Source organism: Palaemon carinicauda, chromosome 16 (genome assembly GCF_036898095.1).
Source record: "Palaemon carinicauda isolate YSFRI2023 chromosome 16, ASM3689809v2, whole genome shotgun sequence".
NCBI classification, from domain to species: Eukaryota; Metazoa; Arthropoda; class Malacostraca; order Decapoda; family Palaemonidae; genus Palaemon; species Palaemon carinicauda.
This window is the reverse complement of record NC_090740.1, coordinates 19,953,382-19,967,694: the sequence shown is the minus strand read 5'-3', so window position 1 is coordinate 19,967,694 and position 14,313 is coordinate 19,953,382. Positions and strand designations below refer to the sequence as shown.

The 14,313-nt window shown below is 43.6% G+C and overlaps 1 protein-coding gene across 1 annotated transcript in view; it reads left to right on the top strand.

The window, feature by feature from the left end:
- The first annotated feature begins 618 nt into the window (after positions 1-618).
- Arl2 (ADP ribosylation factor-like 2) overlaps positions 619-14,313 on the top strand; it is a 93,103-nt gene continuing 79,408 nt past the window's right edge. The window contains exons 1-2 of the mRNA XM_068389643.1: positions 619-793; positions 11,969-12,091. Coding sequence (XP_068245744.1) covers positions 729-793; positions 11,969-12,091 — 188 coding nt within the window. The 5' untranslated portion in view covers positions 619-728. The remainder of the gene's footprint in view (positions 794-11,968; positions 12,092-14,313) is intronic.

The window sequence follows — 14,313 nt, the reverse complement described above, 5'->3', positions numbered from 1 at the left end:
GGGTGTTTACTAGTATATGTAATTTGTAGTTTTCTGAGCTTTCACAAACATTTTGAATACAATGTAATGGATATGTAAAAGAAAAATAAAAAATGGTGGAATTGCCACAAAAAGATGTTTACAATAGTTTATCCTAAAAGTAAAACAAATAGTGACAAAGATAAAATTAAAAGCTAAACCAGTTCAGTGGAAAGAGGACTTTGTATATGAAATGATCTTAGACGTATCCACGAAGTTGAGAGAACATATATATGACAATGCTTTGCATCGGTAGTCTATTTTTTGGAACTAAACCAATATATTATAATTAAGTATTGATAGACACATATAAAGAAGTATAAATTCAAATTTTAATTAAAATCCTAATATAATAATTGTCTAGATTAATATTTTAAGCGGAATGTCTAAAATAATATTTCATTGAGCATTAACAACTTTACGAAAAAAGTGGGAATTATTCTATTCATCAAAAGCATTGAAATTAAAAGACAAATCCTAATACAAATTATTGAAAAAGACAGAAATTAAGTGATAGAGAAATATCCGTAATTGGAATATTACTGAATACGAGCGCCTTAGGAGGAGGTAACGTTGCAAAGACTAATCCTCGTCAATGAACCTTCATCTGTCAAACATTACGCTGTGACTGTGCAAGACTACTGCGAGTACCTACAACCCCAAACACCTGACCTTGTGAATTTGTATCGTTAATTAATTTCGAAAGGAAAATGGGGTTACATAGCATACTGAAGAAACTAAAACAGAAGGAACATGAAGTTAGACTGCTCATGTTGTATCCTTTAATACTGAAGCATAATTCCGATTGTAATTTTTTTTTTTTTGTTTGGTGTGGTTAGTTAGTCCATCCTACATAAAAATAGTCCGCCCTTAGCTATAATAATACCGAAATAGTATCCTTCCCCGGCCAAATATAAGTCATTGTAGGTTAGGTTAGTTAGGGATAATTTGAGATAAAACACATATCTTTAATTTAGTATACTTGGAACAGAACCCACACATGTCCGCCGATATACAAAACAGCCTTTGGGTATTGTGTACTGTACTGTCAATGCTGTCTTTTTTTCAGATCAAAATATCATATTTATTTAATAGTTTGGATAGGGAAGGTTAAGTAGTTTTAAATATTGCTAGGCAAGGCTAGGAAGCCTTTGTATAATGACAGACAGGACCTTTCGCTTGCATAGAACTTCACCTAACCTAAACTTCCTCACCGAACCTAATATACAATCTGTGCCCTTACCTACTTAATGGGGGCTAATGACCCCCTGCGATCAACCTTGGTCATAGTGATAGGGTTGAAAATAGTAAGTTATGGGGAATGGCCGTTATGATGCATACACCCTTAGATTAGATTAGGATGTTTTTACTTATTTAAGAACTTTGACCCAATTTCTTACAAATGCTCCCAGTATATTATTGGCCTTCATTTATTTCTTTAGCTTGTATGATGTCAAGGTGATAATGAGAGGCACTAACATGATATGGATATCAAGAACTATAAGTCTGTGTCACCGCTTATCATTATAACTATTATTATTACTAGCCAAACTAGTTGGAAAAGCAGGATGCGGTAAATTTTTACAAACACCCAAGAGCAAACTGTGAGGAGCTTCCCGTGGCATGGGTCAGAGCAAACGGAACTTAGGAAAATTTACGACGTAAGCTAAACGATTTCTTTTATTATCACGTGTAATAAGATCTGAGCGATTTATTTTTAAGGTTATAAACTCGTGTACTACTAGTGATCAATTGAACTATGATGTTTAAAATCGTTATGAAACAAAAGGGATAATCTAAAATAAAACCCAGGATGCTACAAGCCCAAGGGCTTCAACATGGAAAAATAGCCCAGTGAGAAAAGGAAGTAAGGAAATAAACTATAAAAAGTAATGAACAATTAAGATATATTATTTCAAATAGTAACAAAATTAGAATATATCTTTCTTGTATAAATTATAAAAAGAAACATGTCACCCTGTTAAACATAAAAACGTATGCTGCAAGTTGGAACTTTTGAAGTTCCTCCGGATTCAACTTCCCAAATAGGAAGATCATTCCACAACTTGATTACAGCTGGAATAAAACTAATAGTATAGTGTGTAGTATTGAGCCTTATGCTAGAGAAGGTATGCCTATTAGAATTAACTACATACCTAGTATTCGAACAGGATGGTGCTGTCCGGGAAGATCTGAATGCAAAGGATGGTCGGAATTATGACAAACCTTATGCAGCATGTATGACGAACTAACTGTACGACAATGCCAGAGATTAATATCTAGATCAAGAATAAGTAATTTAATAGCCATGAAATTCCTGTCCAACAAATTAAGATGAGATTCAGCTGGTGAAGACCAGATAATAGAACAATAATCAAAGCAAAGTAGAATGAAAGAATTGAAATAACAAAATTGGAAATAATTTGTATTTTTCCTAACCATACAAACCTAAAGCTCTTTGCTTTGTTTAGCGAGGTGAAACTACCCTAGGACCAATTACCCTGCTCTCACACTCAGTACCCAAAAAAAGCCACTTTGCAATTGCAGGCAGGACTTCCAGGGGTAGGTAATGGCAGGCCAGTATGTATAAAGAGCTTCAAGTTTGTATGGTTAAGAAAAATATTGAGTTCTTCGTAATTCTCCTCTTGATCTGACCTGTGCTTACGAACAGTCTGTTGACCTGCGGACGAGCTCGAAGGTATTTCCTCAGCGCCCTAACAGGGCATAGTAACAGTTGATCTTGATCGCTTGTTACAGTACGGAGATACTCAATTCGAAAGGGGCTGAATTTAGGATCTGCTACAGCCATGTTTTGAGTTAGCTACAAACTTTGGGACAAAGTGGAATGTCACTTGCAGCTATCCCCCTGCATGGACGACGTCATAGAACAGACCGTGTAATTCGCTGACTCTTATATCAGAGGTCAGAGTAATAGGAAAACCGTCTTTAGGGTTAGGTCATGATCTGAAGATGAACTAAGAGGTTTGTAAGGTGCTCCTTTCGGGGATTGCAGTACTGTACACATAAGACATTCCAAGGGGCCAGTCTGATTTCTGACTGAAAGCACGAGCTTGAAGCTTCGTACAAAGAGAGAAAATTCCTTCAAAGAGCAAATGTTAACTCTGTTCGTTCTAAAGGAAAGGCTTAAGGCCGAGTGATAGTCTTTCACCACTGACACTGAGCACTCCCTGAGGTACAACAAAAACTCCGCTATCACTGGAATAGTGGCATTGAGAGGAGCAATACCCCTTCTATGACAGATGTAACAGGTCCGGAAACCATTCTGCATATTGCCACATCGGAGAATCTTAAGGTCATCGATTACTTTGTTCAGAAACCTAGGAAACGCATAAACGTTCAGGTTGTCCCATGGAGGTTAGAAGGCGTGTTGCCAGAACACCTGGGAATCTGGTACTGGAGAGAAGTACACTGAAAGTTTTTGGTTTAGGGACGTTGCTAACAGGTCTATTGTCGTCGAATCCTGCAAAGTCAAGACTTTGTTGGATATCTGACAATTCAAAGACCACTCAACGCCAACCATCTGTATGTTTTCGTAGATACAGTTGCAGTGCGAGTTCCCACTCACTCATAATGGTTGCTCAGGCCATCAACCCTTTGGCATGGCTCACGAAGTTTCAACATAATCTTCCACGCTCTCTAGAGCTTGGATTTTTGTCCCGAGACAAAGTTCTTCAGCTAGTTGATAAGGAGTTTCACCCACCTTAGGGTGAGCCTCCTACGTAAAGAATGAAGGTTTTGTATTTTTCTTAAGTACAGTATACAAACCTTAGTTCCTTACACACTTATCCCACCATCACCTTCCAATTAGAAGTCTTTTATGCAATTAAAAGGGAGTTGTTCTTGTACTAGATACAAACATGCTTTTTACATTGGAGTATTATTTCGGCGCTTGCAGAGAACAAGCCGTTATGATTTTGCAAGGTGTAACTACCCTCCGCTAGTTAACGGGAGTGGGACAGCAGGGGTAGCCCACCACCTTACTCATGCTAACACTAGTAAACACTGTCAATTTTTATTTTGGCTCAGTGGAGTGCAGACATGTCTTTGCACCTACACTAAACCCTGAATAAAATATTTCCTATTTATTTAACAACTGGCCTAAAAAGCTGGAAATTTCTCTATTCATTTCTTTTTCTTTTCAGGTATGACTGGTCATGGGAGCCAAGAATGCGGGTTTGTCCTGGTAATGTGGTAATGAAGGGAGCCATTGCGGTACCTTCATGTCCGCTGAGGAGACATTCTCTCTGTCTCTGCCCTGTTTGTAGAAGTCACTCTTCCACGCAGGAGTCTCCTTGTTCAGTGTGTAGGGAGTGGTCAGGGCGATCAGTGAACGAGATTGATTAGGCGACGGAGGAAGGATGAGGTGAATAGGAATCCTTCTCATTTTAGGGACTTCCAGCAACTATGAGGCGAGTCTCCTATGTAAAGAGTATAAGGTTTGTAGCTAGTGCCGGATGAAATTACAAATTTGGAATAATTTGTAGTTTTCCTTACTATACAAACCTGAAGCTCTTTACACATACAGGACTGGTCCCACCATCACCTTCCCCCAGAGGTCCGGCTACAATTGCAAAGTGATGATGTGTACTAGTGCTGGTGTGAATGGGGTGGTGGGTTACCCCTGCTATCCCCCTCCCACTAACTAACGGAGGGCAGTTACACCTTGCAAAATCTTAACGGCTTGTTTTCAGCTAGTGCCAAAATAATACTCCTATGTAAATAGCTTCAGGTTTGTATGGTTATGAAAAATAAATTTTCAATATTAATCTTACCCGATAATCATGTAGCTGTCAACTCTGTTGCCGACAGAAATCTACGGTCGGGATACGCCAGCGATCGCTATACAGGTGGGGGTGAACACCACAGCGCCATCTGTGGTCAGGTACTCCAGTACTTCTTGTCAACACCACCTCAATTTTTCCTCTGTCGTGCCTCCGGCTAGACCTACATGGATACGCTGTTGATTCTGGAGTTATTGCTCACGATTTGGTGATGTATTTGCTCTAGAGTTTAGCCTTCGCTATTCAGGAAGCTATATCATTAGCTTAGCAAGTTTTTGGATTTAATTTGCTTTAATTTTTTATTTAATTTTGGTACGAAGAGAGTATGAACTCTCTTTCACTTTTAAATGGCCGACCCTTCCCTTAGACGGAAGTGTTGGTGTCGAAGAGAGTATAGACTCTCTTAATTTTGCTTACCAAAGTTATAGATTTATTTTATATCTCTCCGCCTTTTATAGGCCTCTTTGATTAACTTCCTTTTATTATAAACTTATTAAAATTAATTTTTATATTTGTTTATATTCGACCTTTCCTAATAGTAGGCGGTCTTTTCTTGAACCGAAGTTAATTAACATTGAGCCCGTCATTTCGTTTTTACCTGTTAACATATTATGCTATTTTAATGTTTTTGAAAGAATTTCTTTGATAGTCTTGTACTGTTTTCAAAGTTGAACTAACGTTTTGTTTTGTCTCTGCAGTTGTTGACGTTCAGAACGTTCAACTTGCGCTCTATCGTTACGATAGAGAGAGAGTCTATCACGGTGTCACGTTGCAGTAAGAGTAAACCGATTCTAGCGTTTTGTTCATTCTTTTTTAGCTTAAATGGTTTTAATTCTAATAAAGGAACTTTTTATTTGGGAAATCTTTCAGTTTTTTTTCCTTTAACAATAATATGTTTTAACGATATATATAATTGGGCTCTTCTCTCAGGTGCTAAGTCAAGAGAGAGAGAGAGAGAGATAGAGACGGAGGGAGAGAGAGGAGGATAAACGTTTCGTTCAAGCGGGTAACGTTGTTATCGTTTTTGTTCTTCTCCCTAGTCTCTTTAGGGGAAGAAGGTAAACGTTTCTAGAGTTTTATTCTTGTTCTCAGGCTTTATGCGGTGAGAGATTTTAAACGTAGTTTATTTGATCTAGTGTTTAGTCTCTTTTCCAGCCACTGAATTATTTATCTTTCATTATGTTTTTCTGTTACATTGTAATACTGTTTTCGCAATTACTAACTTTTAATGAAGGATAGAATTGCGTGTTTCAGGTACAAACCACTTAAAGTTTCGAGTTCAGTGAAATAAGTGCAAACAGAAAATCAAAAGTGATAAGCGCAAAGTGTTACAGTGTTGCGTTCGAGGGTTCGTCTGTTCGTGCCAGTTGTTCGCCTAGTCTGGGACCTCTTACAAGCTCCCAAGCCCAGGGGAGAAGTAATATCGAAGGACTTATGGGTTCAGCAGGCCTTGATCGACGAACAGACGTTTCCCTCCGTGGTTTCGGGTGTAACCAACTCACGTAGCCGACGTGATCACCCCACCCACACAAAGACGAGAGAGCCCATTTATTCCTCGTCTGCGGAAGAGGTTTCTCGCAGAAACCATGGACCAAATCTTGCAGCTTTTAAGTGCAAGTCGGTCCCTTCCGCGCAAGTCCAACTCCTAGGTGGTGCCATTAGCACTGGGTCAGTTCGGACTTGCTGCAGTACGACAACTGCACACCTCCCAGAGAGGCAAGGTGGTATCGCAACAGACAGTAACTCCGTCTGTTGCCGCACCAGCTGTTTTAGACCCTCAGTTTCAACGGACAGTAGCTCCGTTTGTTGTTGTCTTTCTTAAACTCTAGTGGTCTATGCTGCTGACAATGCAGTCTCAGCTTGCGGTGTTGATGCAGGAGTTTCAGGCAGAGAAGGTTAACACACCTCCTCCTGCGAGCGCTCCTCCACCTCTACGCAGTCCAGCCTGCCAGACGTATGATGTTGAGGTTCCTCAAGCTACCTCCATGCGTGAGCTGCCGCATTGGGAGTTGCCAGATACCAGCTCTGTGCAGCAACCTCCACTTTCCTTGAGGCAGGAGCCTCTTGCCACGCGGCAACCTCCTCAACACTTGAGGCAGGAGCCTTATGCTTTGCAGCAACCTCCTCTACCCTTGAGGTAGGAGCCTCATGCGTTGCGACTACCTCCTCCATCCTCGAGGCAGCAACCTCTTGCGGTGCGACAACCTCCACCATCCTCGAGGCAGCAACCTCAACTCCACCTCTGCGCAGTCCACCCTGCCAGACGTATGATGTTGAGGTTCCTCAACCTACCTCCACGCGTGAGCTGCCGCATTGGGAGTTGCCAGATACCAGCGCTATGCAGCAACCTCTTGCGTTGCGGCAACCTCCACCATCCTTGAGGCAGCAACCTCAACTCTTGCGGCAGCCACCTCCACTCTTGAGGCAACCTCAACTCTTGAGACAAGAGCCTCAACTCTTGAGGAACCTCATGCTATGAGGCAGCCGCCTCAACGCATGCAGCAACCGCATTCTTCACAGCATGAGCCTCTCTCTGCGCAGCGTCCTCCTCAAACCATGAGGCAGGAGCCTCATGCTATGCGGCAATGGACTCTCGTGGCATGGTTGGTTTCGACCTGGCCTTTCATTAGAAGGGGCTAGCGTTCGATCCCAAGTATGAGGTAGAAATTTATTTCTATTTGAACACGATGTTGTGTTGATATTTATCCATATTGACTCATTAGGGGTAATTTGAATGAATTACTACCAATTGTGTCACGTGGTGGCCCGGGGAAATCTGGTAAAACTCGCTGGTCAAGAGACTGATGTCTCACCAGGTAAATCCTCGGACAGCTAGATTAGGGTCAGGTTCAGATTTCCTTTTAAGAATAAATAACCGCCTCAACCCATGAGGCAGGAGCCTCATACTATGCGGCATCCTCCTCAACGCATGCGGCATAAGCCTCATCCCTTGCAGCTTGAGCCTCATCCCATGCAGCATGAGTCTCATACCATGCAGCATGAGTCTCATCCCATGCAGCATGAGCCTCATCCCATGCAGCATAAGCCGCACGCCATGCAACATGCTCTGCTTACCTTACAGCATGCTCTACATACAGCATGCTCTGCATACAGCATGCTCTGCATACCTTACCGCATGCTTCTCAGTCACACATCTTTGGTTGTTGCCAACTCACTAGACTGTCAAGCAGTTTCATAACGTTGCCTTCTAGTCTGCTGCTTTTGCACCAGTGAAACCCTCACTGAGAGAACTTAGCTTTTCTCGGATATGGTTCCTGTAGATGAGAAAGTGCTATTCTCCCTCCTTCTGATTTTCCCTTGAGGACTCTGTCATTTGGAGAGGAGCCTTTAGCTGCTTAGCCTCCTATGGACTTTTATTTAAGCATAGCATGCTTCCAGGGAGGGTAATGGTTCCACTTCAGTCGCTAACCCCGTCTGTTACCACACCTGCTTCCATAGACCTTGAGCTGTGTTGCAAGACATGCAGTCCAAGCTTAGTCCTTGTTAGAGGATTTTTTTTTTTTTTTTGTTTACGGAGTCAGTGTGTCACTGGGAAGACGTTCAACAACCAGCAGAAGTGACTTGTTGTGACGCAGTGCGGCAACCTCAGCAACCCGATAAGGAGTTGTCTGTACGACCCAGACAGTCTAGACAGCTTCGGGTTGTCACTGTACTTCCTCGCTTCCCCATGGTTGACAGTTCACAGACTGTGCAGCAGTACCATGATCTTGTGTCCGGCTCCGTCAGACGACTAGCTTTTAAGAGCTCCCACAAGTCGTCGCTGTCTGGAGATTCTCAGATGGACTATGGATCTGACCAAGGAACTGGGCCTCCTGGTCAATTTTGAGGAGTCCCAGCTCGTCCCATCCCAGACCATTGTCTACCTGGGTATGGATCTTCAGAGTCGAGCTTTTCGGGCTTTTCCGTCGGCCCCAAAGATATACTAAGCCCTAGATTGCATCCAGAGCATGCTGAGAAGGAACCGATGCTCAGTCAGGTAGTGGATGAGTCTAACAGGGACACTTTCATCGCTGCCCTGTTCATCGAGTTAGGGAGACCCCACCTCCCCCCCTTCAGTATCATCTAGCGGCTCACTGGATAAAGGACATGACGCTAGAGACGATCTCAGTTCCTGTTTCCGAAGAGAGGAGGTCTACTCTCACGTGGTGAAAGAACAGCTTTCTTCTCAAGGAAGTCTACCTTTGGCTGTTCAGAAACCCGACCGCCGTCTCTTCTCTGACGCATCAGACACGGGCTTGGGTGCGACTTTGGACGGACAGGAATGCTCGGGAACATGGAATCAGGAGCTAAGGACACTTCACATCTATTGCAAGGAGCTGTTGGCGGTTCATCTGGCCTTGATAAACTTCAAGTCCCTCCAGCTTAACAAGGTGGTGGAGGTGGACTCTGACAACACCACAGCCTTGGCTTACATCTCCAAGCAGGGAGGGACTCATTCGTGGAAGTTGTTCTAGATCGCAAGGGACCTCCTCATCTGGTTAAAAGATCGAAAGCTCACGCTGGTAACGAGGTTCATTCAGGGCGATATGAATGTCATGGCAGATCGCCTTAGCCGGAAGGGTCAGGTCATCCCCACAGAGTGGACCCTTCACAAGAATGTTTGCAGCAGACTTTGGGCCCTGTGGGGTCAGCCAACCATAGATCTGTTCGCTACCTCGATAACCTAGAGGCTTCCGTTGTATTGTTCTCCGATTCCAGACCCAGCAGCAGTTCACGTGGATGCTTTTCTGCTGGATTGGTCCCATCTCGACCTGTATGCATTCCCGCCGTTCAAGATTGTCAACAGGGTACTTCAGAAGTTCGCCTCTCGCAAAGGGACACGGCTGACGTTGGTTGGCTCCGCTCTGGCCCGCGAGAGAATGGTTCATAGAGGTACTGCAATGGCTGGTCGACATTCCCAGGACTCTTCCTCTAGGAGTGGACCTTCTACGTCTACCTCACTTAAAGAAGGTACATCCAAACCTCCACGCTCTTCGTCTGACTGCCTTCAGACTTTCGAAAGACTCTCAAGAGCTAGGGGCTTTTCGAAGGAGGCAGCCAGAGCGATTGCCAGAGCAAGGAGGACATCCACTCTCAGAGTCTATCAGTCTAAAGGGGAAGTCTTCCGAAGCTGGTACAAGGCCAATGCAGTTTCCTCATCCAGTACCACTGTAACCCAGATTGCTGACTTCCTGTTACATCTAAGGAACGTAAGATCCCTTTCAGCTCCTACGATTAAGGGTTACAGAAGTATGTTGGCAGCGGTTTTCCGCCACAGAGGCTTGGATCTTTCCACCAACAAAGATCTACAGGACCTCCTTAGGTCTTTTAAGACCTCAAAGGAACGTCGGTTGTCCACTCCAGGCTGGAATCTAGACGTGGTCCTAAGGTTCCTTATGTCATCAAGATTTGAACCTCTCCAATCAGCCTCTTTTAAGGACCTCACATTAAAAACTCTTTTCCTCGTGTGCTTGACAACAGCTAAAAGAGTAAGTGAGATCCACGCCTTCAGCAGGAACATAGTTTTTCACATCTGAAACGGCTACATGTTCCTTGCAGCTCGGTTTTTTGCTAAAACGAGCTTCCTTCACGTCCTTGGCCTAAGTCGTTCGAGATCCCAAGCCTGTCCAACTTGGTGGGGGACGAACTGGAGAGAGTACTTTGCCCAGTTAGAGCTCTTAGGTACTATCTAAGAAGGTCATAACCTTTACGAGGACAATCAGTAGCCTTATGGTGTGCTATCAAGAAGCCTTCTCTTCCAAGGTCTAAGAACTCAGTTTCTTACCTATTCAGGCTCCTGATTAGGGAAGCACATTCTCATCTGAAGGAAGAAGACCTTGCTTTGCTGAAGGTAAGGACACATGAAGTGAGAGCTGTGGCTACTTCAGTGGCCCTCAAACAGAACCGTTCTCTGCAGAGTGTTATGGATGCAACCTATTGGAGAAGCAAGTCAGTGTTCGCATCATTCTATCTCAAAGATGTCCAGTCTCTTTACGAGAACTGCTACACCCTGGGACCATTCGTAGCAACGAATGCAGTAGTAGGCGGGGGCTCAGCCACTACATTCCCATAATCCCATAACCTTTTTAACCTTTCTCTTGAATACTTTTTATGGGTTGTACGGTCGGCTAAGAAGCCTTCCACATCCTTGTTGATTTGGCGGGTGGTCAATTCTTTCTTGAGAAGCGCCGAGGTTAAAGGTTGTGATGAGGTCCTTTAGTATGGGTTGCAGCCCTTTATACTTCAGCACCTAAGAGTCGTTCAGCATCCTAAGAGGACCGCTACGCTCAGTAAGAAAGACGTACTTAATAAAGGCAGAGTAATGGTTCAAGTCGTCTTCCTTACCAGGTACTTATTTATTTTATGTTATTTTTGAATAACTAATAAAATAAAATACGGGATACTTAGCTTCTTTGTTAACATGTATGCTGGTCTCCACCCACCACCCTGGGTGTGAATCAGCTACATGATTATCGGGTAAGATTAATATTGAAAAATGTTATTTTCATTAGTAAAATAAATTTTTGAATATACTTACCCGATAATCATGATTTAATTGACCCACCCTTCCTCCCCATAGAGAACCAGTGGACCGAGGAAAAAATTGAGGTGGTGTTGACAAGAAGTACTGGAGTACCTGACCACAGATGGCGCTGTGGTGTTCACCCCCACCTGTATAGCGATCGCTGGCGTATCCCGACCGTAGATTTCTGTCGGCAACAGAGTTGACAGCTACATGATTATCGGGTAAGTATATTCAAAAATTTATTTTACTAATGAAAATAACATAATTATTCAAAATTAGTCATTTCAGTTGCTGGGTGAGTGTGTGAGCAGGCAGATTGGACCACCCCTGCTTACTAGTGGAGGGTCGTTGACACCTCACTTAAAAGTTTTTATGGCTAAACCAGCTTGTGCTGAATTATCTATGCTAGACAAAGAACTCAAGGTTTGTAAGTAAGGAGAAATACAAATAACACTTCCAATTTGTTATACAGCATTACTGTACAGTACTTAAAAGATTTTGGATTTTCATTATTTGGTACTAGACCTAATTATTTCTTCCTTCCAGAAGCTGGCTAATCTTAAGATAATTCAAGCACTTTTTCAGTCCCATTTCAAAATTATTTTCTTGACCAACATTTCAGAGGTTTAGATAATGCTGGAAAGACAACTGTAGTAAAGCGTTTTTGTGGAGAAGATATTAATACCATTTCTCCAACGTATGGTTTTAATATTAAGACTGTAGAACATGAAGTTGATAACTATGGGTAAGTACAGATTTTTACAATTTTTCAATATGATAATAACGCTAGCATTCACAGTTGTTCATATGCGCTTACAAACCTTTCATATTTTGATATATAGAAGGTCTTCAGCAGAACTGGAACTACTGTTGAAATTGCTGACAAAACAGTTAATGACAAGTACCATGCATGGCTGAGTAGCCTTACCCCACTTTTCTGACAAAGGCTTTTCACTTTTTGTTTTTGACCACAACTATTACGTACATATGGTTTTACCCTGTAAAAAGCTTTTTGTTCCGTAACCGAAATACAAACCACGCTATTTACATTGGGTTTACCTTTTAGCGTAGCTGAAATGGCGAGCCATTAGAATTTAACGAGGGTGTATTACCCCCGCGCTAGTCAGCGGGGGGGGGGGGGGGAGTGGTATCTAGCTACCCCTCCCCCCTCACACACCGATGAATTGCTTCACTTTCACTTTTGGCTCGGACATGGACAGACGTCTCTGTCTTTGTCCTCGCTTGGCAGCCATTGTTTGTTTTGTCTTTACTTAATCACTTACTTTTCTTTTACTCAATATATATGTAAAAATTTTCTCATGTTTATGTATATATTTGAGTATAGAAATCAGTAAGTTTCCTTTTCAGAGTTTGTGCTTGTGTGTGTAGTGTACGATATCTCCGTGGAGTCCTCGGCAGTTAGGCCACCATGGTGTAATTTCATGGGTCGCGATCGAGTTTGACTTCGGTCTTTCTCTCTCTCTCTCTTGAGGTCGTTCACCCTTTTACTACGTTACTATGCTTTTGTAGCTTCCTTCCCGTGTGGGGGGGTTGCTACGCTGTACGTTTTGTTTCAATTAGTTTATGAATCTAATTGTATTTGTTGATTTTTCAGCTTTGTAGAACGATTCCTTTCGGGGTTTTCGTTCTTTCTTTAGTGTTCATTCATTTTTAAATTACATAGTTACATAATTATAATTGTTATAATTCTGTGTTGGTTACAGCTCTCCTTCCGTGAGTGTAAGTGGTTGTGAGGGCACATGCCTGTTGTGTAATTCTTGTGTTCCTTTCCCTCGGGATTCCTCTTCGGAGCCCTTCCGGGGGAATGAATGTGTACTAATGATTTTTGTTTTATTTTTTTACAGTTACCGATCTAGTTCGTTTCTGTAATGTGACAACGGTGTGAGCTGTCTTATTGAGGCCTGGGGATTCGGCTGTTGCTGCCTCCCCTATGGATCTTCGTCAGGGGCGTGTCTCCTTCTTCTGGAAGTACTCCCGTGACGATTGACAGCTCTCCAGTTCATTTTAGAACTCTCAGGAGGCTTGCCTCCTTGGGTGGGTAACTTTCCTTCCGAGGGAAGTTTTTCCTGTCCAGGCTTGAGTTTTTTCCCTTTTGGGGGGCTCTTCTCTTGCCTTTTTTTCGTGCGACTATGCTCTTGGTGCTGAGCGGTCGCATCTGCAGTTTCGCTCAAGGGGCTGGGCAACTGCAGGAGCCCCTCTTCGGAGGATTGCTCCTTTTAGGTCACTGGCTGACCAGTCTCTTCTACGAAGTGTTTCTCTTTCGTTCGCGATAGAGTACACTCATAGAGACTCCTCTTCGGAGGTTTCTTCTGTTGTTGTTGCTGTTGGCCTCCTTCACGGTATGGCTCACCGTCCGCCTCGTCGTAAGGGCCTCCCATCTCCCTATAAGGGTGGTAAGAGGCACCTTTTTGAATCTCCGTATGCAGCCTACAACTCCTTCTTCTTGATCTTCCGCCCCTGGTGCAGATGGACATCAGTCTGACCTCGTCTTCCGACGGGCAACGGTCTTCCCGACGGACAACGGTCTTCCGACGGACATCAGTCTCCCGACGGACAGACAACGGGCTTCCGACACACAACGATCCCTTCGGGGCGAAGGGTGGCCTCCCACGGGGTTTCTTCCCTTGCGTGTCAGGGTTTCCCTGCGCGCCCTTCTGCTGTGTTCTCTCCTGCTCAGTGTTAGCGCACAGGCGCTCTCCTGCTCATCAGCGCTTTCCTGATCGCTAGTGCTCTCCTGTTCGCCAGCGCTCTCCTGTTCGTCAGCGCTCTCATGATGATCATCTCTGCTGTTCCTGTTGGTTCCTGTTACGCGCCCTGTGCTCCCACGTTCGCCCTCGCGATCTAGAACTTCGGTTCAGGTCTTGGACAAGGACTCTTCTTCTACGCACAGGCTTCCACGCGTTGCCTTCTGCTTGCCAGCGATCACCAGCTCGCCAGCGACCATAG